General features: G+C 43.4%; 2 protein-coding genes across 3 annotated transcripts in view; both read right to left on the reverse strand.

Annotated features, from left to right (window-relative positions):
- Window positions 1–26,882, reverse strand: part of asb16 (ankyrin repeat and SOCS box containing 16) — a 333,586-nt gene that overhangs the window by 85,233 nt on the left and 221,471 nt on the right. The window lies entirely within an intron of this gene.
- LOC133422410 (neurexophilin-1) lies at window positions 7,135–25,462 on the reverse strand. Of its 2 annotated transcripts, none has more exons than XM_061712386.1 (2): window positions 24,917–25,462; window positions 7,135–11,270 (listed from the first exon to the last, which is right to left on the reverse strand). In XM_061712386.1, exons 1-2 carry the CDS (start codon window positions 24,971–24,973, stop codon window positions 10,497–10,499), a joined length of 831 nt encoding a protein of 276 aa, XP_061568370.1. In that variant the 5' UTR covers window positions 24,974–25,462; the 3' UTR covers window positions 7,135–10,496. The 2 variants fall into 2 exon arrangements, with proteins under 2 accessions (XP_061568370.1, XP_061568369.1); XM_061712385.1 differs by having other exon boundaries at window positions 7,135–11,279.

Consider the following 26,882-nt stretch of genomic DNA (forward strand, 5'->3'; position numbering starts at 1 on the left):
TTTTGAAGCCACCTTTGCTGCAGGAGCTACTGTTAAACCCTTGCCCTTTTTTGACCAGCATTTTAAATATTCCAACACTATATATGACATAATTTATTGAAAAAGCTTTGATCCAGTGCTAATTTTTTTTTTTTTTTGGGGGCGGGGGGGAATGTCAGACTGGGACTTACTGCATGACCGTCCATTGTCATTGAGAGGTCACTTTGTATTGTAGTTTTCTAATTATCTTCCTTTGGAGATCCTGCTCTCTCTTTGCCTTTTTACTGAGTTGTGATTGAGAAGGAGACCATTTTCACTTCATTCAGAGCAAAGAAAACAGCGATCTCAAGCACAATTCAAGACTTACTGCTATGTTTTGAGGAAACTCCCCACATTGGCTGCAAGTTAGTCGTGTGGAGAGCAGGTTTGCATATTCTGGGTATGTGCAGGGAGGGGATATGGCACTTTGAGGTAGCTTGCTCTTTTCTGTTTTTCAACCACTCTCAAATGCTTGAAACACAACAGGACTTCCTTTTTTTTCTGTTCTTGAAGTTTCACCTCCTATCCTGAAGACTTCATCAGCTCATCCGCCTGCAGGCTGCAGCTCAGCTTTGTGCCCAGCAGTATCCTGGTCTGAAAATGCATCTGATAATATAGCATGTGCGATTGTGACTGTTTTAAAAAGGAGAGTCTCATTTTGAAAGATTCCAGTTTTGCATCCTAAAAATAAGGTGCTATAATATATTAAACAGAGAGGGGGGCAAATGAAGACTGATGAAGGTGCTCTGTGTTGTTTGCAGCTGAGTCTGCACATCCTTGGGTTTGTGAGGAGCTCACAGTAGTAGAGCTGATAATGAGAGTTCAACGTTCTCCCATGACAAGTCCGGGAAGTTAAATTGAAGTGTGTGTGTGTGTGTGTGTGTGTGTGTGTGTGTGTGTGTGTGCGTGTGCATGTGCGTGTGTGTGGGGGAAAATTCCTCGCGAGAAGCCCCAGAGATAACGTAAAGCACTGCAGCCCCTAACTATGTGCTTGACTTATCAAGCAACAGCCCTGCAGTACTGAAGACTGGACCGTCAGCGGAAATGAACCTGCAGAAATGTATCTTATTTGGGGCTTGCAGGAAAGTGGCAGATCTTACAGGAGGTGGTGAATTGCCAAAAAATAAAGCAAAGCAAACAGAATGTGCCGGGCAAGATGCAGGCAAATGCGGCACCAAAAAAAACCCCATCAGCCTACGTTTTTGATGGACGGTTTTGCAATGAGAGTCTCGTCCCATCAACTCCTGGTCCAGGCCTTGGTCTTGGCTCAGTAGGTCAGAGCTCCTCCTCATGAGACACCACTCCCTCTGACTGAAGGTTAAAAAGGAAAGAAATGGATGCAAGGAGACAACAAGCTAGAAAGAGACTGTGTCACAGAGGTGGAACACCAAATTTTACTTGCTGTTATTTTGCCTCCCTGCTAAGTTTATTTGCTGATATGAGCCCTTAGCACTATCTTCTGAACACTTTGGAATAAACACTTCACAGTTATGTAAAAAGAGGAGAAACTGTAGCATTTTACACCTCCCTTGCTGCCTCCTGGTTTACTCAGTCACGCAGACAGATGCCGACATCAGAAGCACGCGCACAGCCGCACAGCCCCACATCCACACCTGATCATCTTCTAAAGGAGTGAATAATTACTTCGCCAAAGGGCGCAACTGTGATCCCCGGCTGGTATTTAAAGCCTTGTCACTGAATTTAAATCACCCCTCCTCTCCATCACTTCTTCTAGTAAAGTGGAATCATCCTCCTTGCCAAGGCTAATACACAGATTATGTCCGCACATACTGTAGACAAATCTGAGTTACTTTTGACTCTTATGCCTCAGTTAAGGCACTGGTAATTGTTACAGTATGTTGGCCAGACTGAACCCAAAGGTCATGATCTTGTTCTGGGATTGGTCATAGCATCTGTCTTATGGTCTAGATGTGGACAAAATATGACAATCTGGCATTGACATGGATTATGATAAGTGAGGGTAAGTTATGGCCAAGCGGCTCAGATCTTATTCAATTCAATTTTAGTTATAAAGTGTCTATTACAATAGATGTTGTCTCTAGGAGCTTTCCGGAGACCCTGAACCTTAAGCCAAACAGTGGCAAGAAAAACTCCCCTTTAGGAGGGAAGAAACCTTGAGCAGGACATGGATCATAAGGGGGGACCCGCCTGCTGAAGGTTAGCTGGGCGGAGCATGAAAAGAGAAAACAGAGTGAAAAACAGAGAAGGGACACAGACTCAATGGCTACCTGGTGCACTAAAGAGATGACTATATAAGTAGATGTAGACAGCAGACACTGAGGTGGTCAGAGGGAGGACTGCAGGTCAGGATGTCAGCAGGCATCTACCAGACATCCATACAGACAGGTGGAAGCAGCAGTGGGATGATCAGAGGGCGGGACTGCAGGGCAGCATGCAGCTCCTGAGGCTCTGGCCTGAAAACATACACAAAAGAGAAAAATAGGGGGCAGAAGAGCACAACAAACTACATGAATGAGGGACAATTATGGTCATGAGATACTTCTAATTATTAACGGAGGGTTCACCTGAAGAAAGGAAAAGAAAAGGAGAGATGGAGGGGTGAGGGGCAACGCCTAGTGGATCATGTAGCTGTCCTCCAGCGTAGGCCTATAGCAGCATATCTACAATGAAGCTATCTTTAAGACGGTCCACATCTGGTGAATATATCTGAGTCAAAAGCATAATTTCCAACCTAATGTGGATCAAAGCGAGCTGCAGTTGAGAGTACTTTAATGAATATTTGCTATTTGGGATATAATGTCCATATCATCATGTCCTCCAAACTGTAATACTGCTACCTTTCATAACCCAGATGGCTAGCTGAAATATCTCTAGTATAATTGAATGTCTGAAGAATTTATTGTAATTTACTTAGGTGCACTCTCTCCTTTCTTCATTATTATATTACAAGATCTTTTGAAGCGTAAAATCATGAACTTTGATTGTTTCCATTTCCATTCTCTCCTTTCAGATGGTTTTACAGATAAAACATATTTTCCTTGTTGAGATGGGGAGGGTTGATGTGGAGGAGGCGTGTGTGAAATCTTGTCCTTCTAATGAGTTCATTCATTTCTTTGTTCTTCCCATCATAGTGCACCTTTTTAAACGACTTCCGGCTGATGAACAGGTTCTGTTCCAGAAAGCTGTTTGTATGTATGTACTGTATGTATGTATATATGTATGTGTACTGTACTGTGTTGCTGCATCTGGGAAATATTTTTGGTATCACAGCTTTAGATTTGGACATCGAAACGTTGCTTTTTGGTGATTCTTTTTAATCAACATTAGATGGAGGATGATAATGTTATGACCTGAATGTTGAAACACCTTGATGGCAATGGTACATGTTTATAACAGGAAATCATGAGATCTCTTTTTCTCGTCTTGGATGAGATGCTAGCACTAAACAGCATCGTGGAGGGCTGCAGCCACTTTCTTCCAGACGTTCAAATTATCATTAACATTTTAATTTGTACCTAAAAGAACACTACAGGACTTTGAGTGTCAACAGATTGCTGTTCTGCTCAGACTACACAACTTGCTGCCTTGTAGTCAGGAGTCTTGTAGCTGCAGAGTTCAACAGTAAAGTTAAATCTAGCTTCCATAACAGATTTGTGTCCTTTTGGACTACTTAACCATGTTTTGTCAAAAAGAACACTGCAGGAAGTAAGATGGGATGTGACGCAAAATCCCAGATGGTTCAACCACTCTCGGTTAAATGTTGTACAGTCAAGGTTTTTTTTCCCTACAATTACCTCAGTCCATTCCTATCTCATTGGTGGCTGTTTGGATGCGTAGCCACAGAGAGATCCCAATGTTTAAAATGCTAGATATCTGTGGCCAGAGATGGCTCAGTACCATGCTGACGAGGTTCTAATGTGTCTGAACAGTTCACATTTTAATGCCTCAACATCAAGCCAAGAGCGTATGTACGCCATAGAAGAAAGCTCTATGCTCTATGCTACTCCGCATCCCAGCGTGCACCTGTCCACAAAGCTGCTATGCATCGCGTATACGTGGAAAGCAACAAATGTGATTGGTCTGCTTCTTCTTTATGGGTTTCAAGCCTGGTAGAAAGATAGAAAGTTACAATGTCGGTAAACATTACTCAACATTTCAAACGCACATAAGATGAGCTTCTTGTCGTGTTTTTGTCTGAGCTACATGTTGGAAGGAAGCTAAAGGAAGCTTGGCGCTAGAGGCTCCAGCGCTGTAGAAAGGAACCCAAACTGCCACCTAGTGTTTGGTGATGTCATTACAGAGCGACACAAATCACACTGGACGAGGATAAACTCCTACAACGGACGCCTCGTACGTACGTAGTCCACGTGAATTGTTGATAGTGGAAACATAAATCGGGCTTAACGATCAAGTGAGAAGTGGAATTACCTCCAATCAAGTGTTTTCTTTGTTAGCCTTAAAGCAGCACAATGTAACTTTCAGCTTTTGTTGAGTTTGGCGGCTCCTTTGGACAAAAGCGGTAGTGCTTTACCAGTAGTGTGGAAGGGTTCCTACCATCCTCGAAGTTACATAGTGCCAGTGAAGGCGATACAGACCCCCTCAGACCATGACAGAGGTGTCATTAAACCTGTTGTAAGCTGATGTACCATCACAATGACTCTGGAAATATTATATTAAGGTGGAAAAGTTAAATTGTGCTGCTTTAACTTGCAATCAGGCTGAAAATGGTGTAGCGTACAGGAAGATTAAGGCCATCTTTGCTTTCTTTTGCTCTCCCCACTCCAGTGTCCAAACTTTTGACTGGTACTTTATAAATAGCTACATATAAATACACCACCGTAGTAGGTATACCAGGTGTATCTTAATAAGTGGCCAGCGAGTGTGTGTTTATGTGTATGTCAAGCTTGTGTCGCTGCAGTGGGCATCTGCTCTGTGCCATGAATTTCAGTAGAAGCACCAGTGCTCCAACGCTGTGCTGTTGACAGGCTGATCTTTTATTAACATCGCCTGATGTAACCTGCCTCCCATGATGCTCGGACTTTGTCCACCTGTTTGTCCACTTCCATGATGGTCGTTGCAGGACACAGGAGCCATCAGGATGCTGGAGAATACAAGCTCTTTCAATAAATGTTTGTGTGTGGGGTTTTTTTTTTTTTTGCTTGTGTGGGCAGTGAGAGAATACGTACATTTGCATTTACGCCAGTAGTGAAAGCGTGACCATGACCACCTTAACCCAACCCAGAATATCAAAGAGCACCATTAGAATTAAGTGAGCGCAGTGAAGTATGATAATAAATTGGATCTGGCCAGGGTTGGTATCCAGGTAACGAAAGCTAGTCATTGTTTGTAAGACCTGCGATTTCCAACAGAATGTGGAAATAGATTACAGAGATACTAATGGTGCACGAGGTTTGTTATACAAAATATAATAGATGGTCTTTCTTTAACTGGAAATCCATTTTGCCAGATCCGACATGTTTTGAGCTACTTCCTCCAGGATAAGACGACTAAATTGCTAAAACCCCAGACTAATGATGTTTTCAAATGGATTAGTCAGATGACCCTGCACACCTTCTTAGCACGAGTAATATAATTCAATAAATTATTAACAATAACAGATTGAAAACCGAAGAAGATTATGCTGGTTCCACTGTTTACAGACTGGTTTAATGCGAGTGCTGTAATTGGGAGACGTGTGCCATATTAGTGACACGTGAGTGATGAAATCAGATTTCTAAGAGCCTCGCTTTCATTCTGGCTGCATATATCAACAGACTGAAACAGCACACTAATCCCTGCTCATGATTTCAAAGTATGAAGAAATGAGAGCGCCCGGGATGTGCTTCGGCTTTGTCAACGCTGCTAGCGAGGGATGATGTTCCAGGGTGCAACATCTGCTGACAGAGATGTACCACGCTTTTGTGGTGCAACATGTCAAAAAAGAAAATGACTCATAATTATTTCTCCGTAGGGCGAACCACAAAACTAATAGCCTTGATATTCAAAACAAAGCACTAACAAGGGTTGTGTGACATCATGCATGTTTTCACTCCTCCTCGTTTCTTGTTCCGGTTTTTTGTGTTCTCATTTCAGACACATGCCTCATAAGTCGGGGTTGTTTTTTTCTGCATGTCTGTTTATCATTTTAAGCTTCACACGCCTTCTCACACCTCCTTGTACTATAACAAGTTATTTTCTCAATTGACTATCATCCAATTTCCCATTACTCATGAAATGCCCTTTCCTTGGGGAGAAGCGAACACTGCTGAAGTCTTTTCTCTTCTGGACAACCATACGGCACTTTTCGTAAACCTCCACGCCCATTATCGATGACTGTTGCCCTCTGTGTGAGTCCGTGTGCATATTTGACCCATTATGCTGCTCTGTTTTTCTCGTTAACCTCGGTTGTGCTTTCTTCCAAAATAAAGTTCCTTTTCTTCTGCCTCCGTGTTGACTTATTTGCTTTCCTTTCATCATCTCAGGCGAGGTTATCCTGAGGCAGCCTGCACTTTTATGGGAAAAAGGGGCTTGGAAGCGATGGGGTGGAGGGCCTGGCTTTGCTCCGAGTCATGCCTTAATCGATCGTGTTTAAAAGGATGTTGTGAGCTGAATGTTTGAACCCATCCCCTCGTTAGCAATTGTCTGGGATTTAATTAAGAAGTAGAATGAATTTAATGTCAGCTGCATTTTAACAAGAGAGAGCAGTGGAAAGTTGCACAACAAAGACGCAGAAAGTAAGAGTCATGAGAAGAAAACAAGAAAGAGGAGGCTAATTAGCAGATGAAGTTGTGTTCATGCATCACTCCGGTTGAAACATTTCCTTTTTGTCTCTCAACCTCGTTTTCCTCTCTCTCTCGTCTTTGCCCCTCCTTTTTTCACTCACTCTACATGTATATCTGCAAGAGCCCCCAGCTAAAATTTCTGTCACTTCTTTCCTTTGTTACTCACACTCAGTGTGGTTATGCAAATGTGTATGCAAATGCACGTGGTAGAAAAAATAAAAATACAGCATTGTTGACAAATTCCACCTGCACGGTGAATATAACCAGATATAAAACCGGAGCCTGGTTCTGTATAGTCTAAGTGGCTTAAGTACATGTGTGTACTTTATTATTATAATTTATTTGTTGAACGTTGAAACCACAGTAGATACCATCATGTCATCCGTACAGTATATCATCCACATGACACAGAGAAACAAAACCGTAAGGAACCAAAAGGTGAAACAGACAACCTTCACTTCATGACCCACATTTAAATACAACTTTATTCAGATCTGAGGAGTCTTATCTTAATATATATATATTTATATATGTATATTATGTTTTTGACAGTCTGGTTTCATAGCTATGCTTTTGCTGAGCGGAGCAGCATTGTCTTGCAGTCTCTAAGGCCAAATATTCACGTGTCTGTTGGCACCAGATGGGTAAATAAGGCTGCTGCCATAGCAACACCGTCCGTCCCACAGCAACACGACTGTCTGTTAAACTTAGTCCAGCAGCCTTTCACTAATTCACCCCGGAGAGGCAGAGAGGGTGGAATCTCAGTGAGAATATTGCAGTAGATCTGAGAAGATCAGTAAAGAGCAGAGGAAGGAGCATCTCCTCTGCAGGCAGCCCGACATGTGTCCTTGTTCTTTCGACATCAGTACAGCGCTGTGGGCTCATGTTCCCCAGCTTTTTATCCGTCATGTTTGCGTCTCCAACTTCTCGCCAGATACCCTGTGGGATGGGGGGGGAGGTGGATGTGGTGTGTGTGTTTGTGGGGGGATCGAGGTTACTGGAGCATATCTATGTTCAGCACTCTGTTAGCATGTTCTTGAGGACATTTCACATCCTCTCAATCCAGGGGCTTATGTAAGATACTCTGAAGACGAGAGCAGGGACTACTTAAACCAATACACGTCAAGACTGCGTGTGCACACACCTTTTGTTTGATGGGATAAAGATATAGAGAGTAATACATAGAGGAAAGAGGAGACTTAGTGCTCATGTTCAGTTAGAACAACGTTAAGCTCATAGAGATAAGCCAGCTAAGTTCACCACTCTGTGATGGAGGGGCAGCAATGAGGATGTTCCCCCAGCAGGGATCAGCCCCCGGTAAGGGAGTGACGGGGTGTGGAGGCTGAGGCCGGACAGCAGCGCGACGACAGCAGGGAGCATGGATGAGCAGCATGCAGATGTCAGCAGAGGAAAGGGGCAGGGAGGGTTGGAGGAAGAGGAAGTGGATGAACGAAGCAGGAGGCAGTGGTTCTTCATGCTGGTTGATGCGGTTGAAACCCATGAAACTTTGTATTCCATCCAGCCCTGCACAAGCAGGACCTTCAAACAGATGTCAGGCATTCAGTTTGAGCTGCTGCCTAACTTATAATATATGATCCACCGGGTCTCTGTGTGTACGTATGCTTCCACGTAAGTAGAGCCCAAACGACTACTGAGCTCTCTGCGAAATCAGGGTCACTCTGGACATGTTTCTGATTCCTAGCACAGATAGTAGTGCTCAGCGCAGGCGAAAGAGCTATTGCAGGAGAAGAGGCAGACAAATGTATGTGGTGTCAACAAGCAGGGCATCCAAGCATTGATGAAATATCTGCTCACATTGAACAATCATGTGCAAGAGGAGACGGGAAAACTGCAGTTTTAATGATTGCAAGTGATGTTGCTATCTGTCGCCTGCAGACATGTTTGTGCGCTGCTGCCATTTGCTCTGGGCCACAAGTTGATTTTGTTTCACGCGGAGAGGCGCTACCCCCCTCTTTAAGAGCAAATTAAAAACTATGAGCTTTGATGTGCAGATTTACGGGTCTTTTGTTTCTATCTTTAGCCCTGTGACTGTGCTCTCCCCCCTACTGCTGCTCTCTGAGCTCACACTGCGCAGCCAAAGTGATGCATTTATGTCTGGCCTTATGCTACCCCCCGCAGGAGGACGGCTTCGCGGTGACCGCTCGCTCGCTGCCCCGAGTCAATCTGGGACGTTTCAACCGAGCGTGCCCAGATCTGGGCTTTATCACTGATGTCACAGTGTATTTGCATCAAACTAGATATGTGATACTGCTGTTTAATGACTCTTCACACCTGTCTTGCGACTGATTATCGTTAATTAACCAAGGAGTTGTTGTGTCCCCATAAACGGGACAGCAGTAACCTCTCACTGCACACAATGTCAGGCGGCATAATTCATTTCTCCATTGTGAGCCGCACTCCACTGATATTGTTTGTGAGAGTAACATGAGCTGGGCCAGCCAGTGGCCATTTATCTTAATGAGAGCAGTTAACTCCGGGTCGAGCTTTGGCTGCTGGCTCCACGCAGAAAAAACCCATCACAACATGAATATGCTCTTATCCTCCTTCCCGCTGACTTGATTTTTAGGAATGCGTTTTTGCCCTCTCGTTGAAACCTTAATTAGCTCCAAAAGAGATTAAATTATATGTAATTATTATGATAATATTTTCATTTGTTGGAGATAACAGGCGGACTTTAGTGAACACTGCATTTGTTAAGCGAGGGAGCAATCTTCACCACGCAGTCAAAGTTATCAAGGCATGAAATCAGGAATCCTGACGGCAACAAAATGTAATCTTTTTCATACAGAGGGGGACAAAAGAAGGTGCTGCATACTCTACGTCTCCTTCTCCACTTTAATTAAAACAGCTCACTGAATCTCTCCTTCTCTCACTCCCTTACCTTAAGTGTGGAGGGCCAAATCTATCTCTGTGCAGAATCTAGTTATCCCCCTTTCACTGAACCTGTCCTAAGCCCTGGCATTTTCTTTCGCTGTTTAAATTTTATTTTGAGGCGCCACGACCGGGGCTGTTTTGTGATGCCATTTGCCAGGTAAATGCACATGGGAGGATGTTTAAATTAGATGAGAGGGTATTCAGAGTGCATGGTGGAACCGTGACATGGTTTTGGAGAGGGGTTCACATAAAGAAAATGCCCTTTGAAAAGTCTGAGCTTTGTGAGTAAATTGATTCTCTGTTCTCTGCAGTGTCTTTACATCATGATTCAAGAGTACAGCATGTCAAACACAATATCATAATTGTAATAAAGTCTGAGTTTGTCTGCAGTTCTCTAATGAATCAAATTACTATAACTATTGAACAGCTCAGTTTCACTGCAATGAGACTTTCCAAAAGAGCAATATTGCAAAGGGTGATTAAAAAGACATTTGGACAGACTTCACAAATGGCTGAGTGGATGAAAGAACGCTGGCGAGAAGCTGGATTTCAGAAATAGGACTGAGGTAAGAACGTATAGGTGGGCGGTACTAGATTTTAACAACCAGTCCATTTGATGAATGTTGTACTTGAGCATTTCAAATGCCTCATTATCTGCATACTGTAGTTTGTTTTGCATATATGTTTTTACATCTTACAATAGTCAGGCTACAGATATTTTTTGAGGAGCATCGTTGCCACTCTGGCATTCACAGCCCTGGTTTTCTCTTCATAAGGTTCATCCCCCTTTTCCTCTCTCCCTCCCTCCCCGTGTCTTTTCTAGCCCGAGGGCAGGTAGGGCATCTCGTTGTGGTAGTTGTAGTCCGGGCACACCTTCTGCACCAGACGGTAGTCCGTACTGTAGAAGGAGATGTAGATACAGATGACTTTGAAGGGCTTAGAGCAAATCCAGGAAACGTGACTCTGGATCTGCTCCTGAAAGCAGGTCTTAGATGGGTCGTAGTTGCACAAAGAGGTGCGCTTGCTTCGATCTACCTTCTCATAGTCCACACGGCAGTTGAAGATCTTGGAGTCCTTGGGGTAGACCACGCTCTGGCGCTCCAGGTCAAACTCCACTGCCTTGACAGGCGGCACCAGGCTGACCGAGATGTTGCCCTGGCCCGTGGAGTTGTGACGAAAATATACACTGAACGTACCGTTACCGTGATCCACAATCTTTCCAGTTATCAGCAGGTTAAGCCTCACTGTTTTGATATTGGAATAAAAGTCTCCCCAGCCGAACATCTTCTTGAACTTGCCCGTCTTAACGATGGGCCGGCGTTTGACCCTTGAGCTGGAGGCGTCAGGTTTGAGCAGGTCACTGCCCAGCATCTCCCAGAACTCCTGCTTGGAAAACTCCTGCTTGGAGAACGGGACCGGGGTTTGGTAGGGCATTTGGAGAGAGGTGGCGTTAGCGGCTCTGCTTTTACTGTGTAGCATCCAGCGGCTGAGCGGGGAGAGGGATGCCTGCCCGGTCAGTAGCCCCACCGTCTTGGAGGAGTCATCTGAGGAGCTCTTGGGGCTGGAGGAGTCAGCGTCTTGACCCATCACCACCTGGAGAGACTTGGTGAAGGAGGAGATCGAAGGAGAAAACAAAGAAAGTATTCTTAGAAACGCAGAAAGAAACGTGCACAGAAAACCAATTAAGGAAATAATCAATACTTAATTTACTGTTCACACCTCCAGTGTTGTTAACTGTGACATTCTATCAATGCTATATATATATATATATATATATATATATATATATATATATATATATATATATATATATATATAAAAATGGGTGAAATTTTACAGGCATTGCTATTATTACATTCTTTTGTTTACTCAGCTGCAGAACAATTCACTCCTTTTACGTCTCGTTTTCACAGAGCTGGTGTAATTCCCTAAACTCGCTGAGTGACGGGCAGGGCCAGGGGGATGGGAGAACTAAGAGAAAATCACCAAAACCGAGTATATTACTCCAGTGGTCCTGCTACCTTTAATCAATATTTGTGAGGGTGGACCCTTTTTTTCAAAGTCTGCAAAACAATAAACCATCATCATTATGAATTACTCGCTCAAAGCAGAGGTCATAGGTCGAGAACGCTGTTCCAAAGAGTGTTAATGCACCAGGAGTGTACAATTCGCAATCTTAGATTATATCTTCTGGAACCGTCCAATTTGAGAGAAATTGCTCGTATGAAAAAAAAATCTTGAAGGAACATAGTCCAAATGGGAAGTGTACTTTGTTGTGTTTTTTTGTGTGTTAAAGGGAGCTTTTTGCTTCTTAAGCAAAGAGGAAACTGTTAGTGCCTCCAAACATTTCGTCTGAGGATCAAAGTATTGAAGAAAGGGGAGGAGGGGCAGCAGGAGGGCCTTGGAATAAAGTGTTATGTCCAATTAAGACTTTCAGTGTTTTAATTAAAGAAAAAAAAGCTGTGTGTCGGCATGGTTTTCAGATGTTCACATCAGCCCAGGGAGGAGAAGAGGAGCAAATAAGGTAGTGCTGCGGTGCTCCACGGCAACTTTGAGATGAGTTTTTGGATGTGAGGGTAAAGCGATGGATAATTGTTGATGGGTAATAGACTATGAGCAGGTAGCGTCTGTCTAATGTGCCATGAAAGTATGCAGCATTGTTGTGTCCTTTGGCACCGGCAATGAAAAAAGACACTCGCACGCACTGCTGGTGAGTTATGAGTTGTTGTAAATGCAAACAATAAATGATGCAAATGTGAATGATGGGGGAACGGCGTGTCTGTGTGTATGTGTTTGCACGCTTCACCCGGGGAGACTTTAGAATGATGCATAATGCATGCATCCCTGTTCATGCTCTGATCCATCTACTGTCTTGTCTGCCAGGGCTTCCTTATACAGGCTTAGTCAGGATTATTAAGTCTGACTCATTTCTATTCCTTTTTATGCAGTTTCTTTTTATTTATTTTTTTCATAGCTCACTCAGATTCTTTAACTTGCACCGCAGTCAGTCGGAGATATTGATTTTTCTGTCTTTCTAAAAACATGTATTTCCTTTTAATAACAACATGTATCGCATTTCAAATGTCTTGGAAGAATTCCCGCTGATGTGGCTGCGGTTTGATGTTTGGTCTCAGTAGAGAGGACTTCCCTCCCCCTTTAATCTGGCTTTACTCCCGTGGTGGTGTTAGACACCAGACTTCCTCTGCTCTCTAATTACACAGCTGCCGCCACACATTTGCGTGTATGACATAAGGACAAATCTAAGAGCCGTGGTAGTCCCACTAAATCCAGACTTGCGCAAAGAATACAATAACTGCAGTTGTACTCAATAAAATTTGTCAAAGTTGGACTAACCGACCTGTTTAAATCTGTAAGAAATCAAATGACTCCACCTTAAATATGCACAGTCTGATCCAAATAGACTTAAACACTCGGGTCTACAGTGTCCAGCTTCGACCCTGAGATAACAATAGATGCAGGTAGCAACAGAGATTTATGTCCAGGGATATGTGGGTCTCATTTGTAAAACAGTGAAGCATATTAAATGCACACAATCTACAGCGCTGGGAATCTCTCAGATTTACTGCCCTGCACAGGACCAAGCTACTGTCAGCTAAATAATTTGACAACTGTGTTAGCATGTGATGCAACGGATCAGCTAGGAAAAAAAAAGCCCCAAACTAACAAGCTTTTCAGCTTATTGCCACCTGTCGGAGCAGAGTCTGACTTACTTTGGTCAATAAATCGACTAGAACAAGGACAGTGGTCCAATTACATGCTGTTGTAGCGCTGTAGCTACTGCTAAACGTGCATATAAACGTACTGACTGACTCTTTAGCTTCTCTACCAGCACTACTCTGCAGTAACAGCCCTGACAAGGACTCCTTCCTCATACAAGACAGTGTTAATGACCTTTTTTTTTTTTTAAAAGAGAAACACAAACTTTTCAATGATGAAATAAAAACTCAAAGAGCTGAAGACTTATTGATTTTAATCTTTTCCTTTGTTTTTCAAAGAGGAGACAACAGGGTCAATAAGATGACTTTGATGACACACCCATCTTCACGGCTCCTAGCGACGGACAAGTGTTTGATTTCTCTTCTCCAGTGGGCCGATGGCTGCAGGGTGTTGGGGGGGATCACTCACTAACTCCCCTGTGGTGATCCACAAAAAGCCCCTCTGTGATTCCTGAAAGTATGCCACTCCTGATCTCTTTGAAACTCCCCCGTTGGTATTAGTCATTTTGCCAATGTTTTTCTAAAGGTACCAAGACTTCATCACAAGAAAAAACATATTGCATTATCCTTTGCAATGTACAGTATCCCTTTTCTCTCTTCCTCGCGAAAATTCATGATGGAGCCCGAAAAGTCGAGCAGCTCGCGGAGAGAGGAAGCAAGCGTTGTCTCGTGCCACTGGAGATGTCACATTCAGTACAAAGCATTGTAGTCAAAGACAAATGTTTGGAAGAGCTTAATATGAGTGAAAAAAAATCCTGAGCAGCTGCACTACAGGGACAAAATAACATGTTGTCAGAGGTAAATGAATGATTTGATGGATTTTTCTGTTTCTTTTCTTTTTCTGCGTCTTTGCAGTTGTGGTCCAGTGATGGATGCATTCATGGGTTCTCTGTGATTTCAGCACATGACATATTTTCCTCATTAAATGTTTTATCAAGCACTACGGTTCCTTTTCCATTTTAGAAAAACTGCACGCTGCTGAAACTCTCTTGCTTCCCTGCATTTAACAAGGCATCTATATGAGGTGCAGCATCTAACTATCGGCACTCTTCCAGCTTGCTCTTCTGCTTTTGTAAGCAAATTAAAATGCAGAAGAATAGCCTCAAAAGTTTAGGGTTGTTTTATGTAGCAGAAGATTAATTCACTATTTCACCGTGCAGGTGAAAGCTTGATACTTTAGAGCAAATACCCCCACATCGTTTTGTTCAGTGCCAAGCAACGATCCAATCTTATCCGGGCATTCATGCCACTCATGTTTAGAATAAATCCAAAATGTCATCCTGTAACGACAAACTGAAGCCGTATTGTTCGGTAGATTGGATCAATCGCACAACATAATGCCACTTGAAAGGCCATAACAAGTTTCTTCCAGGGCGAGTTTGTGTTGTTCCTTGATGCGTTGCAAGATGTATCCCGGCTTTAAGTGCTGTAGGCAAAGTGTGGGCGGTGGGCAGCCGGGTCTCGGCGAGGGGGTGGAGGTTCAGGGTGATTTTGTCATTTGTCATGTTCACTAAGTGAGTCAGTGAAATGGCTGGAGAGGATAAGAGGTGGCGGTGGGCCCTGTCGCCGTGGTAATTGTGAGTCATTCCGGCTCAGTGAGCACAGGCCCTGGGCCTTTCTCCCAGCGTGAAGTACACGGACGGGAGCGGCTCTCACAAGCCGGCCCGCTCAGCAAGCAGCACCCAGCCTGTTGCGGTGACAGGTACACCGGTTTAACCCCCGCTCCCCGCTGGCGAGAGAGAGGCTGATGTCATGATATAGAGCAGAGATCAGGGCGGGAATTAGCAGAAATCTGGGCCATAATTCCCGCGGTAGCGAGGGAGTCGTGACACACAAGTGTGTTAAAGACTCCTGCAGCTGAAACCATGCATCTGATGTTAAAGCAGCTTCAGATGCTTCACATGGTTTTCTAAGTTCCTTTTCATCTCTGTGAGCTAATTGTTTTGGTTAACCTAACTTTTTAGGGAGAAAAAATAAATTAAACCTTCTGACCAAACTCAAGTTTATACGCCAGCCTGATTTTCTACTTGACAGTAGTTCTGCATTATTGGTGCCACGATGCTTGCCTGGCCCGACCATTTTACTACTTTTTCTCTTCAATGTAAAGGATCAGTCGGATTTCTCTGGATTTCACTTCCTCTGGATTGATTTCCTCGGGGGCTGGACTAATGGATGCAGAGGAAAGTGCCTCTGGACGTCATCGGGTAGACGTACCACCAAGAGTCGCGCAGGACCCATTTTACCAGAGGAAATATCCGTGAACGAGGCCCAGGGAAGCGCCGTGGCTCAATCTCAGCGAAGTGTATATGCAAGTATGCGTTTAGCTGGGGGAGTGATGGAGTCGAGTGGGACTCGCCAAAGAGCTATGGGGGGAAAAAAAAAGATCTTCACATGAAACGTCATCTGTTTTCCTAAGGTAATAATTTGTCATGGCTAAAACGGCAATAAAACACCGGGTGAAGGTGCAAGGAAACAGGCGTTGGTTCCAAAAATGAATTCTCATTTAAGTAATTTTGAAATCAATCCGGCTGAAACACAAATGTGATTTTTGTAATTAAAGTACAAGTCTCCCTCACCCTACAGCTTTCACCTCCAAATGTGGATTTTTTTTCTCCCCCTGCAAATAATTTTTTTTTAAATTTGGTTTTAAACTTTTAAAGTCTTTACTTGACCAAGGATGTAAATTTATTAAAGCATAACTCTGCCTCGTATGAATTCTCTTTGCTCCGTTTAATCATTCAGACATAATTGTTTTAATTAATCTGTGTGGATTGTTCTAATCAATTATTCTGATTTTACATTCTGTACACGTGTAAAGGGACTGCAGATGAAAAGCAAACAGCAATGTTTATTAATATGCCGTATCCCCTGTCAAATGAAATAAACTAAAGACAAAATGTGATGAAAGAGTGTCCACATGAGCATCTGATGGCTCCAGTGTCAGCGTGTTCATATATGAGGCTATTTTTATGTCCATTAGTGCTAAAAACACAGTAAACACGAGTGAGTGGATACATTTCCGTGCCCATCTCCAGGGTTGCTGCGAGACCGACGGGCCGTGCAGATGAAGCCGTGGTCCAGGTGGTGATCAAAGTGGAGCATTTAGTAGCTCAAGAGCCTCATATATCCTGAGCAGAGAGATCAAAGCCGGCGCTTAAATACGAGCGAATACTTGACTTTACCAGAATGCTAATGTCATTCTGTATCTGCTGTGGGGTGTTTTAAATATTTATCATTCACTATATTAAATTAGAGGTGGTCATTTGAGTGTGTTTTGATGAAAGCTTCCAACCGTCATTTAGTTTAATGTAAGTGAAGCCGAGTTCAAATATGACATTTCTTCGGGTAACTATTTTAATGTTTTAACTCTTATGAAAGGAAGATTTTGGAGTTAAATCAATTGATTAATACACAGAATGTGTCTATTGAGTCACTCGGCATTGCTTTAAATCACACATGGCCCTGAGGAGCTTGGAAGTTCAATAAGCACTCCACTTTTCCTCTGGCTGTTGAAATGAAATCTTCATCTCTAAAATGACACCGATTTTTAATTTAAGAGCGAAGCAGCCCGGATTTCTCGAGTGTCCGTCAATGCTTCATTCTTTTCATGCCTCTCTCCTGCTCCTCTCGCCGTCTCCCGATGTAATATTCTCATTGCAGGAGATTTCTCACTTACATGATTAAAGTCTGAAAATAACTAATTATCCTCCCAGATAACGTAGATCCAAGAAGAGGTGAGAGAGGGAAAGGTAATTTCATGAAACAAGGCATTTGAGCCCCATTGAATAATTTACTCCAGCTACTCGGGGGGTGGCGGGAGTTTAAGCTCTGTGGCAGGTGACCAACTGGCTGCACTGAATCCTCTCTTCCTAAACCACCCCGTCTCTCTGCATCCTCAAGCCTTTTCCCCGGCTCATTCTGGACAGGTTCCCTTGTGTGCAGGCCCTCGTGGAACAGAGCTCATTTTGCATGCTCCGAGTGAAGCTGGGCTCTGAATTGGCTATCAAATTTTTACATTATATGATATCGACAAGTTGGCGGTGCAGGGACGATAAAGAGCGGCAGCAGGGGACGTTTTCCACCCAGTTGTTCCCTGGAGAGTCTGCTACCTGTCTGATAAAAGCTGGAGGAGCTCCACACGTTCAGGTACAAAAACCTTCACTTAGATGCCTTCTTATTAAGCCACCTCATTTAGCACACCAGTATTACTTGTAAATCTTAACAAAGCACATAAACAGGTGACAAGTTGGAACCAAAAAAGGTCCAATAAAATATGCTTCGTATCATTGCTGCATTATAAATATTCAGTATGGTTCCTGAACTTCCTTAATCTAGGACGGTTGCATGAGTGGACGTCCACAGGTGTTGCAGCACCTGTCTTTTCAGTCACATTTAATTTTAGGGAGATTCGTCAGCATCGCTCGGCAGCCAGAAATCGGCCACTCATTTCTTTGACGACTTGTTGGAGCCCAACAGGCTGCTAAAAACTCAAAATCCTCCAAACAGTTTGCGTCCTTATTACAGACAGCTTGACCAGGCGCCTCGGTACCAGCTGCCTCTGCAGCCTTCTGGTCTATTTTGGTGCTTTTTTTTTTTCTTTAGCCAATAAATGTGAGCAAGGATGTAAAAATCTGATCTTAAGCGCCTGCTTGTAAGACGTCTGACACTCACCCCGCGTGTCAACGAGAGAGAACTGCAGTCCATTTAAAATGGATTAGAAGCAATCTGAAAATGTCACCAGATAAACAAACACATTGTTCTTAAGACGGCCCTTGTGCAGACGACCCTCGATAGAGAGAGCCAGGCAAGACACGAGTGCCTGCTGCAGAGACATGAGCAACAGCTTTTATTCAAATGTCACTTTTTTTAACCTTTGACATCATCTGATGTTTAAAAGAAAAAATGGTAAAGTCATGATTCTTTATCCAATCAAGTGGCTCAAGTCTCCAAAACTGTTCCTGCTGCAGTTCTGATACTCTTGTGTCATTTTTGAAAAGCAGAAAGTTCTATTTAATAGTTTGAGTTAATATCTTTATAGAAAAGAAAAGAAAAAAATACAGTTGAACAGTAAAACCCAGAAAGACACTGCAGAGTGTGGGCTCAGATAAGTGCATGACTGCCCAAACGGATGTGTTCTGGAGCGGTAAGGAGTACTTATTGTTCCATACTCTATACTGCAATGCAAGCTCAGTCCCCATCAGAAATCAATGCACTCTGCAAAAATGTTGCCCTCAGTCAAAATGTCCTCATCCCCGTGGCTGTGCACTGCTGTAATTGGAAACCCCTGTAAAGACCCTCAGCAGGCCTTGTCTGGACAAGTGCACCACTCTGACCCTGAAAATCACTGTACCGTCGCTGGCTGGCGCGCTGGTCAACTGCCCACTTGATGTTTCTTCATGCAGAACCGACTGTTTACAGATTGTCGGGGAATTCGGAATATAAATGGGCTTTTGCTCACTGGTCTTACACCAGTGTGATATCGAGCAGCTCTGGTCACACCACGACAAGGTCAGCGTGAGCCTCTGAGCCTGCGGCAACTAGAAAGCTGTGGTTTCCCTCCATCCCTTCCACTGGCAGCCTGAGTGTTCCCCCTTCAATAAACCCACATCCCCCGATCCCACAGCGCCTTTTCTAATATCGCTGAGATGCCTACAGATCTTAAAACAATGGAAAGTTCACTCAATATTGACTGTTTCCATAGCGGTTTGAATTTTCAAAACACATTCAAACAACTTTTACTATTGTCAGCTGCAGCAGAAGCTCTGTGAAATTAAAATATCTTGTTGTGGATTTTCCCATCCTTAGTTATTCAACTCTGTGTGAAAGTCAAGCACATCTTTATCTGGATCCCCCGGGAGTCACGCCCACTCGTTCTACCTGAGGCTGCGAGTCGGTTTCCTCTCCTTTAAGCTGTGCACTGTAATCCACCCTTCACCATCCCAACCAGGCAGCAGATATTCTTCCAGGGTGTGCTTTGCCTCCCGGAGAGGAACGCCACAATAAATTGTGCTGGGTTTTGAGCCGACAACACATTCTGTCTCAGGACAGCTCAGCGCTTCCCTGTGAAGGGCTGTCAGCGCGTCGGGGAGCATGCTTTCTCCGAGTCTTCCTCCGTCTCTGCTGCAGTGCTGCCTGGAGTCTGGGGGAGGGGATGACTGGGTGGTCCGAGGGGACGGGGTGCACCTCTGGGGTCATGCATGCTGTGGTTGTGCATAACTCAAGCTGTTTTACCTCACAGGCAGGTGGCCCTCTGCGCATCCACTGCTTCCTCATGTTTATATATTGATTCTGCAAGTCCTTATTGTTGAGTTATTTGTTGGAACAAAACAAAAAAGGAAAATAACATCCAAGCGAAACTAGGTTAAAGCGCAGAATAAAGAATCGCAGTCACTTGATGTCTTAGCAGCCAAAAAGCAGAGAGGCCTCTCACTATCATCTCTAAGGTCACGCGTGAAGCTGATGAGCAGCAATTACGCAGATATCTGCGCTGCTACTTCTATAATTACATCCTTAATGAAAGGACAGTTAGCAGCTATGAACTACTTTAAGTGTTCTATTTGAAATACTCTCAAAAAAAGGAAAAGAAATCCTAACATTAATCATCACTGAATTACAGATTTGGAGCTCATGAATATGAAAACTGAAAATAATTAAAGAGAGAATACACAGAACAATTATCTGCCTCTGATTTTGGAGAACTAGTGGCGAGAGCAAGCATATTACTATGTTTACGACATTTCTCGATGGCCAGTGAATTAACTGAGTTATTTGAAGGTCCAATGTAGAGGATTTAGCGACACCTAGTGGCACAAGTTTTAAATTGCAACCGGCCTTAAATTACAGCAATTTGCTTAATGAAATAAAAAAAATGTTTGCGTTAGTTTGTTCGTTCCAGGATTCTGTATGAATAAAAGTATATATCTGAATGAATTAATTATTACATTTCTGCCAAAAGTTCAATCTAAATATGTCTATGTACACACATGCATATTTATATATATTTACAATGTTGTGACATTTGTCCCTTACATAAATTATTCTACTTTAACGTCCATCCATTATCTATACCCACGTCTTCCTCCACAGGGTCATGAGGTCGTGCTGGATCTTATCCCATCTGTCTTCAGACAGAAAACTGAGGTACACCCTGGACAGGTCACCAGTCAATTACCACACGCTTGCAGGCAAACAACCACACGCTCATATAGGAACCCGAATAACCCACACACACCTGGGAGGAACATGCAAACTCCAAATACAGGGACCCCTGCAGGGGTTTGAGCCCTTTCAAGCCACAGTGCTGCCCTTTACTTTTTCACATTAGCAGTTCGAACCAATTCTTCCCTCCTTTCAGCGCATTCTTTTGTGTATGTCTTCTAGCTCAACCATTATGTTTGCAATGATCCAGTTAATATGTGGTTTCTTTGTGCTAATTACACGAAACACTGGTGTTAAAATAATACTACAAAACAGCATGCATTGAGTTTGCCTATTTCAGAGTTTTGAGAGGGTTTCCTCTCACGTTTTATGACTTAATTTCAGGCCAGCTGTTGGCATGAAGAGTCCAGTCTGTTCCCACTGTAGAGACATGTCCAGACACTGCTTTATGAAAGATAAAGGGACGTTCACGAGCTCTGGCATGCTCTAGCAACAACGGTGGCAAAGAAGGTTAGAACAACTTGCATTGGAAACAGTTTTGTTTGCTTGGGGTTATTAAGGTGATATTCCTGCTTAGGTGAGGATATATCTGGATGGACAGGGTGAGTGACCCTGCGAGGAGGATGGGTCTCTCGGAAACATGAATTTGAAGGTTTGTGACAGACTGAAACACAAGGCGAGTCTCTAGTTAGAATAAGTGTCAGATAACTTCTGCTTTTTAACATTATGAAGCGCATGTTTGAGATTTGTTGCACCGTGCTGTCTCGTGGTATTCCAGGCAAACTGCAGATAGCGTGGGCGTAATTCTTGTTATTGTCTCGGTTGTTGTGCTGTTATGGTTCAGTAGTGCACTCCGTCTTGTACAATCCCTGCTTGGTTTTATTATCCACAGGATATTAGCTCTGTGGTTATTTAAACGTTGGGGGATAATTTGTTTTAAATAATCTGCTGTATTTAATAAGTCTGTCCTTGCCGTTGGCAAAGGCGAATGCATGGGAGGCGATAGTAAAAATGTAGCAAGCGAGCAAGTAGCAACACCACACCTTGAATTTTAGGTTTAAAGTCTTTCAAAGAGTCTAGTCTTGTTTAAACTACAAATTGCATGCATGAAAAGAGAAGTGTGGCATTTAGACCTTCGAATATGTATGAATGTCTCCACAGAAATTTAATCTGCAAACGGTGAAGGTTTGTGCTCAGCTACAGGGCTGAAATTCATTTATTAAGCCTGATGGCCTGTGTGCATCTGTACAGAAAGCAATCAGGCTGAGAATAAAGCGACTCCGTCTCACACGGCCACAGAGAGGCTACCTGAGGCTCCCTTCCAGAAAATTCTGGAGGGGAAGAGCATCTGTGGGCTCAACGTGAACGTGTATGAAGAGGCGAGCTCCTTTATCTGCAGCGAGGGGTTACAGCCAAATTACCTTGTTCTGGTTACAAAGCACACATGTATACCGTCTTGATTAAAGTTTATTAGATTTCTTTTTAGTAAAAAAAGCAATTTAGGGCCCAAAAGAATAAGAAAACAAAGAAAAGTGGAATGACCTTGAAACTGTTGCAGGGGAGATGGTCTGCAGCCCACTAGAGCAGTGGAGTTCAATGCCCCGTTTTAGGCGCTTCATTCTTCTATTGGTGGTTACACAGATTGCTAAAAGAGAGAAGAGCACGTCCCCTTGACCTCCCCCCTTACAGATTTCCCTAGCTGGCCTTCTAATTCAGACTGTCAGCTTTGTGCGTTGCAGAGCTTTGACAAACAGTTTTACAACCGGTTGCTGATTAATTTAGGATTTTTTTTTTTTGTCTCCAAAAAAAGAGATGTGATGATTATCAGTGAGGCATTTAAATATCGGAGGACAATCCTCAACAAATTCCTTTTCCAGTCTCACCCACACCTCCCTTCTCCTCATCATTACACGTGTCTGTACTTTACTACATGTAATGTGTCATTTCCTGCATGTGTTTGTCATTGTGCTATATTTCCTTGCAAAGGCTTTTGTTTCAGTTAAAGAAGTGAAACAGATACATTTAATAAATTGAGTGAAAACAATTATATTTTTCTTAGGAAAAGGTGTTAAATGCAGCTCAACTTCTTAGCTATGTCACCTCTTACAAAGACTAAACTGAAGAAAAACTGCTCAATATAAAATGGACATGTCTAATTTAAGTCTTATCTACCAAAAACAACAAAAAAAAAAAACGAAAAACAAATTAAAAATAGACGACAGTTAACAAAATTTAAGATGAGTTATTAGCCAATTCTGTACCAGCTGAGTTTCATCTTGCTAAGACATTACAGGAACCTCAGCCTGAAACTCTCCCACAAGTGATGCTCTCTGTAAGCACTGTCGCTGTTAAGTTCAGTGAATTAAATCATTAGCTTTCTGAGCTTAGTCAATGAAATATAGCTAAAAAAAAAAGCTGCCAGAAGAAAACAATTTCTCTTGCAGTCAATTATGCAACTTCAATTGTTTAGATCATTCACAAACCCCTGCTCAAACACAGATAATTAGCATTTGAAACACGTCATTATTCATGTAAACAATGATCAGAGTGGCACCTTGTATTAAAAGTCATCAATAACAGTATCCATTTGCAAAAGATCCCTGGAGACCAAACCCTCTCAGAGCCATTACAACAGAGAGTAATCCAGATTTTTTATGCAAAGTGGGCTCATACGATTATTAATAACTGCTCTCGTTGCATGTTAAAAAAATTCTTAATTTATTAATTTCCCCCTTATTTATCAATGTCGTACAGCTAATGAATTACCCACGGGCTCCTGCTGAGGGATGTCGTGCACATTTCTTATAGATACATGGTCGGGGGATGAAGACAAAAAGCCCCCATTTAATTTCATTATCATTAGCCACAGACCTTCTGGGTTACAATAGGCTGAAGCCCTGCCGCTCTCAAAAAAAACTCCCAGAACCAAGACAACAAGTGTGTGTTAAGCCTATTATCCCCACTCTGGTTATACGAGTGCTGAAAAAGGCACACATTCCCCTCGTTTTAAAGCAGCGTGTGGTCTCTTCTTTCAAAGAAAGCTCAAGAATCCAGTCGGAAGAGCTCTGACTCTGCCAATTATATGTGTATATTCATTTACAACTGCTGTCTGTTACAACTCAAATCACCAAAAGGACTCCTGCTCTCCCCCGAGCATCAGAATAATACTTTAATATGAGAATCACAAGGTCGTCTTTGAAGGGATGCTGGCACAGAGGGGTGCATCCAACAGCTACTCAAACTCGCTTGCATGTTTCACTCACTTATGTTTTTTTTTTTTTCCTTGCTCGGTCCCTGGGCTCTGGATGACTGAACTACGCTCAGCCCAGGGGTTTCTGAACAGAAGAGAAGTTTTCAAGTTTCCTCATGTGAAACATGAGCCGACTTCTCATTAAAGTCTGCTTTTTAGTACGTCTTGCAGCCTACATGAAAGAGGAGTGGGTGATCTAAATTTGATTGTAGGTTATGTAATGGTGGAAGTATTTGTCAAGGCTACAGGAAGAGCTCAGTGCTTGTTTTATCTTTCTGCAGATCTTTGACATGGAAAACGGAAGCTTTTGTCTTGGTTTCCACTGTAAAGTCTCTGAAGTGTAACCACTGGGCCATTAACCCACAACTCCCCCTGGGACTGAAGCTGTGCTGCTTATAATAAATGGAAGTAATTTTACAAATGCCTTCAAAATATTTAATGTCTCTCTGGGGAGTAAATTTCATTCAGTCTACACACAATTGTATTAGTTATTAGGTTGTTTAACACCAGATTATTTAGGACATGTGCATATAAATGCATATTAAACTGTTAAAATGTTAGATGTTAGTTTTTAATTGTTTTTGCAGCTTTTCCTTGCAACCACTTTTAATACTATTATTTGAGTGAAAATATATTTTTTTCACATGCTTTTGCAGCTTGGAGTGTGTAGCATGAATGGCAGGTTGAAACCTTGAAGTAAGCAGAACAGGAGCTGCTGACTGACTGCTGATGAGCAGCGACGCACCGCGCGTCCTGCACGCTGCCGGCACAAGCGTCCCGAGAGAATTGGCACAAACACCTGCAACAACCGCTGAGCAGCCAAGTCAGCGTTTAAAAGTCCTATTCTTTACCCAAATATAATGCAACGAGCAGAACCGATGAAGCAAGAAGTAGCTCCAGATCTCTGCTGGAAATTACGAGGAAGTTGGGTGTTTTTTTTTTGTTTTTTTTTTGGTAAATCGGACACAGACACCTGCTTACCCGGTGACGGTGGCACGGCGTGCGATGTGGGAAACCTGCGCGTAATTTGGAGCAAGATGCGCGAAGACCCGCGCGGGACTTTTTGTCTCAACACTCTCATACCATTTTCTTACCAAACAAGCGGTTCCGTTAAGGAGGAGCAGGATGAAGCCGCGGTTGGGACGCATCATTCCTTCGCGTAAAACGCACAGCTCCCCCTCCCCGGTGCACGAAAATAAGTAGCTTGGAAATTAGAAACAAAAAGGAAAAGAAGACGCCCGAAGACGGGCTTTTTCCTCTCTCAGGAAGATGCTCTTCCTGCAGCGCCGGATCCCTCTCGGCTGACGCACGGTCCCATATCCGAGGCAGGCTGGAGTGCTGCTTCCACCAACACAGGCTGGGGGGGAAAAACTCGGGGAAACACTTGGAATGCCTCTGTTCTGTCAGTCAATCCCGGGTTTGAGTCAAACTAGTCGTGGTGTGACAAATCCATGTGCGTGCGACGGGCTGTTATCATCCATTCAGAGGCATAAATGAAGAAGAGCTTCCAGCTCAGAGTGACATGATTGCGCTGGAAGTGGCTTGATCATATCAGGACGCTGATGCCAGTGGCGATCCTGGAGGGATGGAGCTGCAGCCTCCTGCAGAAACTGAGCAGTGTTGAGCCTGGCAAGAGCAACCAGACGTTTTCAGAGTTTCTTTCTCCCTCTCTCCCTCTCCCCATGTGTTTGTGTGTGTATGCGTGTGCATATCCCCCACTTTCTCAGTCCCTTTCCTGTCTGAGTCCCTCCCTTGTCTGAATCCCTCCCCACCTCCAGCATTTTCCTCTTTCTCTTTCCGTTACTTTTCTTTTCATCCAACATGCATTCAAACATAAAGATAAAAAGCTCTGGACTCCAGTAAACGTCTGTTTTACTTGGTTGAGGACTTCTGCATCTCGTTTTGTCCCCATTCCAGTGCTGATATTTAAGACTTTCTCAGCCCCAAACATCTATCCACTGGCAACTCTGTGGGTATTTCCATTAAATACAATCATTATTCTGTGCGTGATAAGTATTGATTTGGAAAGAATGGATTAGTTGTCAAACTGTCACATCAAAACCAGCTCTTATGTCATAAGTTAACTGAACACGTCTACCCCCCACGAGTTTCCTCCAGAGCCCGGTGGCATGTGGCATCACATATGTTATATTGAGTCTTTGTCCTCCACGCAGCTCAGCCGTTGACCTGGAACTCTGCTGGAGAGTATTGATGATCACGGTGAGCTCGGATGAACCGCTGACCGTCACTTCAGTGAGGTGCGATTAATACAGACTTTCTCCAATAACACAGTCCATTTGGAGCAGGTTAATGAACTGAAATGCAAGGTATCGCTATGCAGGTCGCCTAGCTCCCAGCGGCTCTATTTCTGCTTAATTAGACTCATAGATGAGTTTTACTCACTGGGTCCTGCCTCTGTCTGTACACTCACTCGTCTGTCTGCACCTGTTTTCTGTCAGTCAGTCAGCACTTGAAAAAAAGCCTGATCTGTATCTCTGTGTCTCCGGGTCAGAACCTTTTCTTTCAGGGTTCTTTTGTATGGAATCAACCAATTTAAACCCTTTGCTTGTGATTCTTCTGCACTAGTTAATGCCTATCTGGTCGTGCTGCAGATAAAAGGTTAATTGATCTCAGATCAGAGGTTAATTGGCTCCACAGGCTTTAAACGGAGATACCCAGCCTCTGAGGCTGCAGGGTCAAAGCTGCAGGCTTACAGATGTGGAGGAGGCCTCATCAGCCTGGTTTGACCAACAGATCAAAGAGTTTGGACCCAAAAGATTCCTCAGATGGCTGTTTTCCACCTACCTCTCCCATGTGCACATACAAATTCCCTGCTTGCTATGATGCAGGCGATGCTGATGAAAAAGTGGGCTCCTGGCTTCGAAGGTTACTTGATCTCTTTTTTGTCTTTCTCTTTTATTGGATTTTTTTCAAACGCTAAACGTGCCTCTGTATAATTCGAGCCAGCCTCTTCAGTTTACTGGAGACTCAGGGAGCTCTTTGGGAGGGGAAACAACAGCCCATAAAGGGAGATCCAGTCCCAGGCCCACAATCTGAAGA

Source organism: Cololabis saira, chromosome 21 (assembly GCF_033807715.1).
Source record: "Cololabis saira isolate AMF1-May2022 chromosome 21, fColSai1.1, whole genome shotgun sequence".
Classification (NCBI taxonomy): domain Eukaryota; kingdom Metazoa; phylum Chordata; class Actinopteri; order Beloniformes; family Belonidae; genus Cololabis; species Cololabis saira.

Bases quoted from the DNA above. Each gene is read 5' to 3' on its own strand.
- LOC133422410 (XM_061712385.1), bottom strand. From the start codon at position 24,973: ATGATGCGTCCCAACCGCGGCTTCATCCTGCTCCTCCTTAACGGAACC. The intron at 11,280-24,916 runs GTAAGAAAATGG...TCCTTCACCAAG, and splicing joins TTAACGGAACCGCTTGTTTG to TCTCTCCAGGTGGTGATGGG.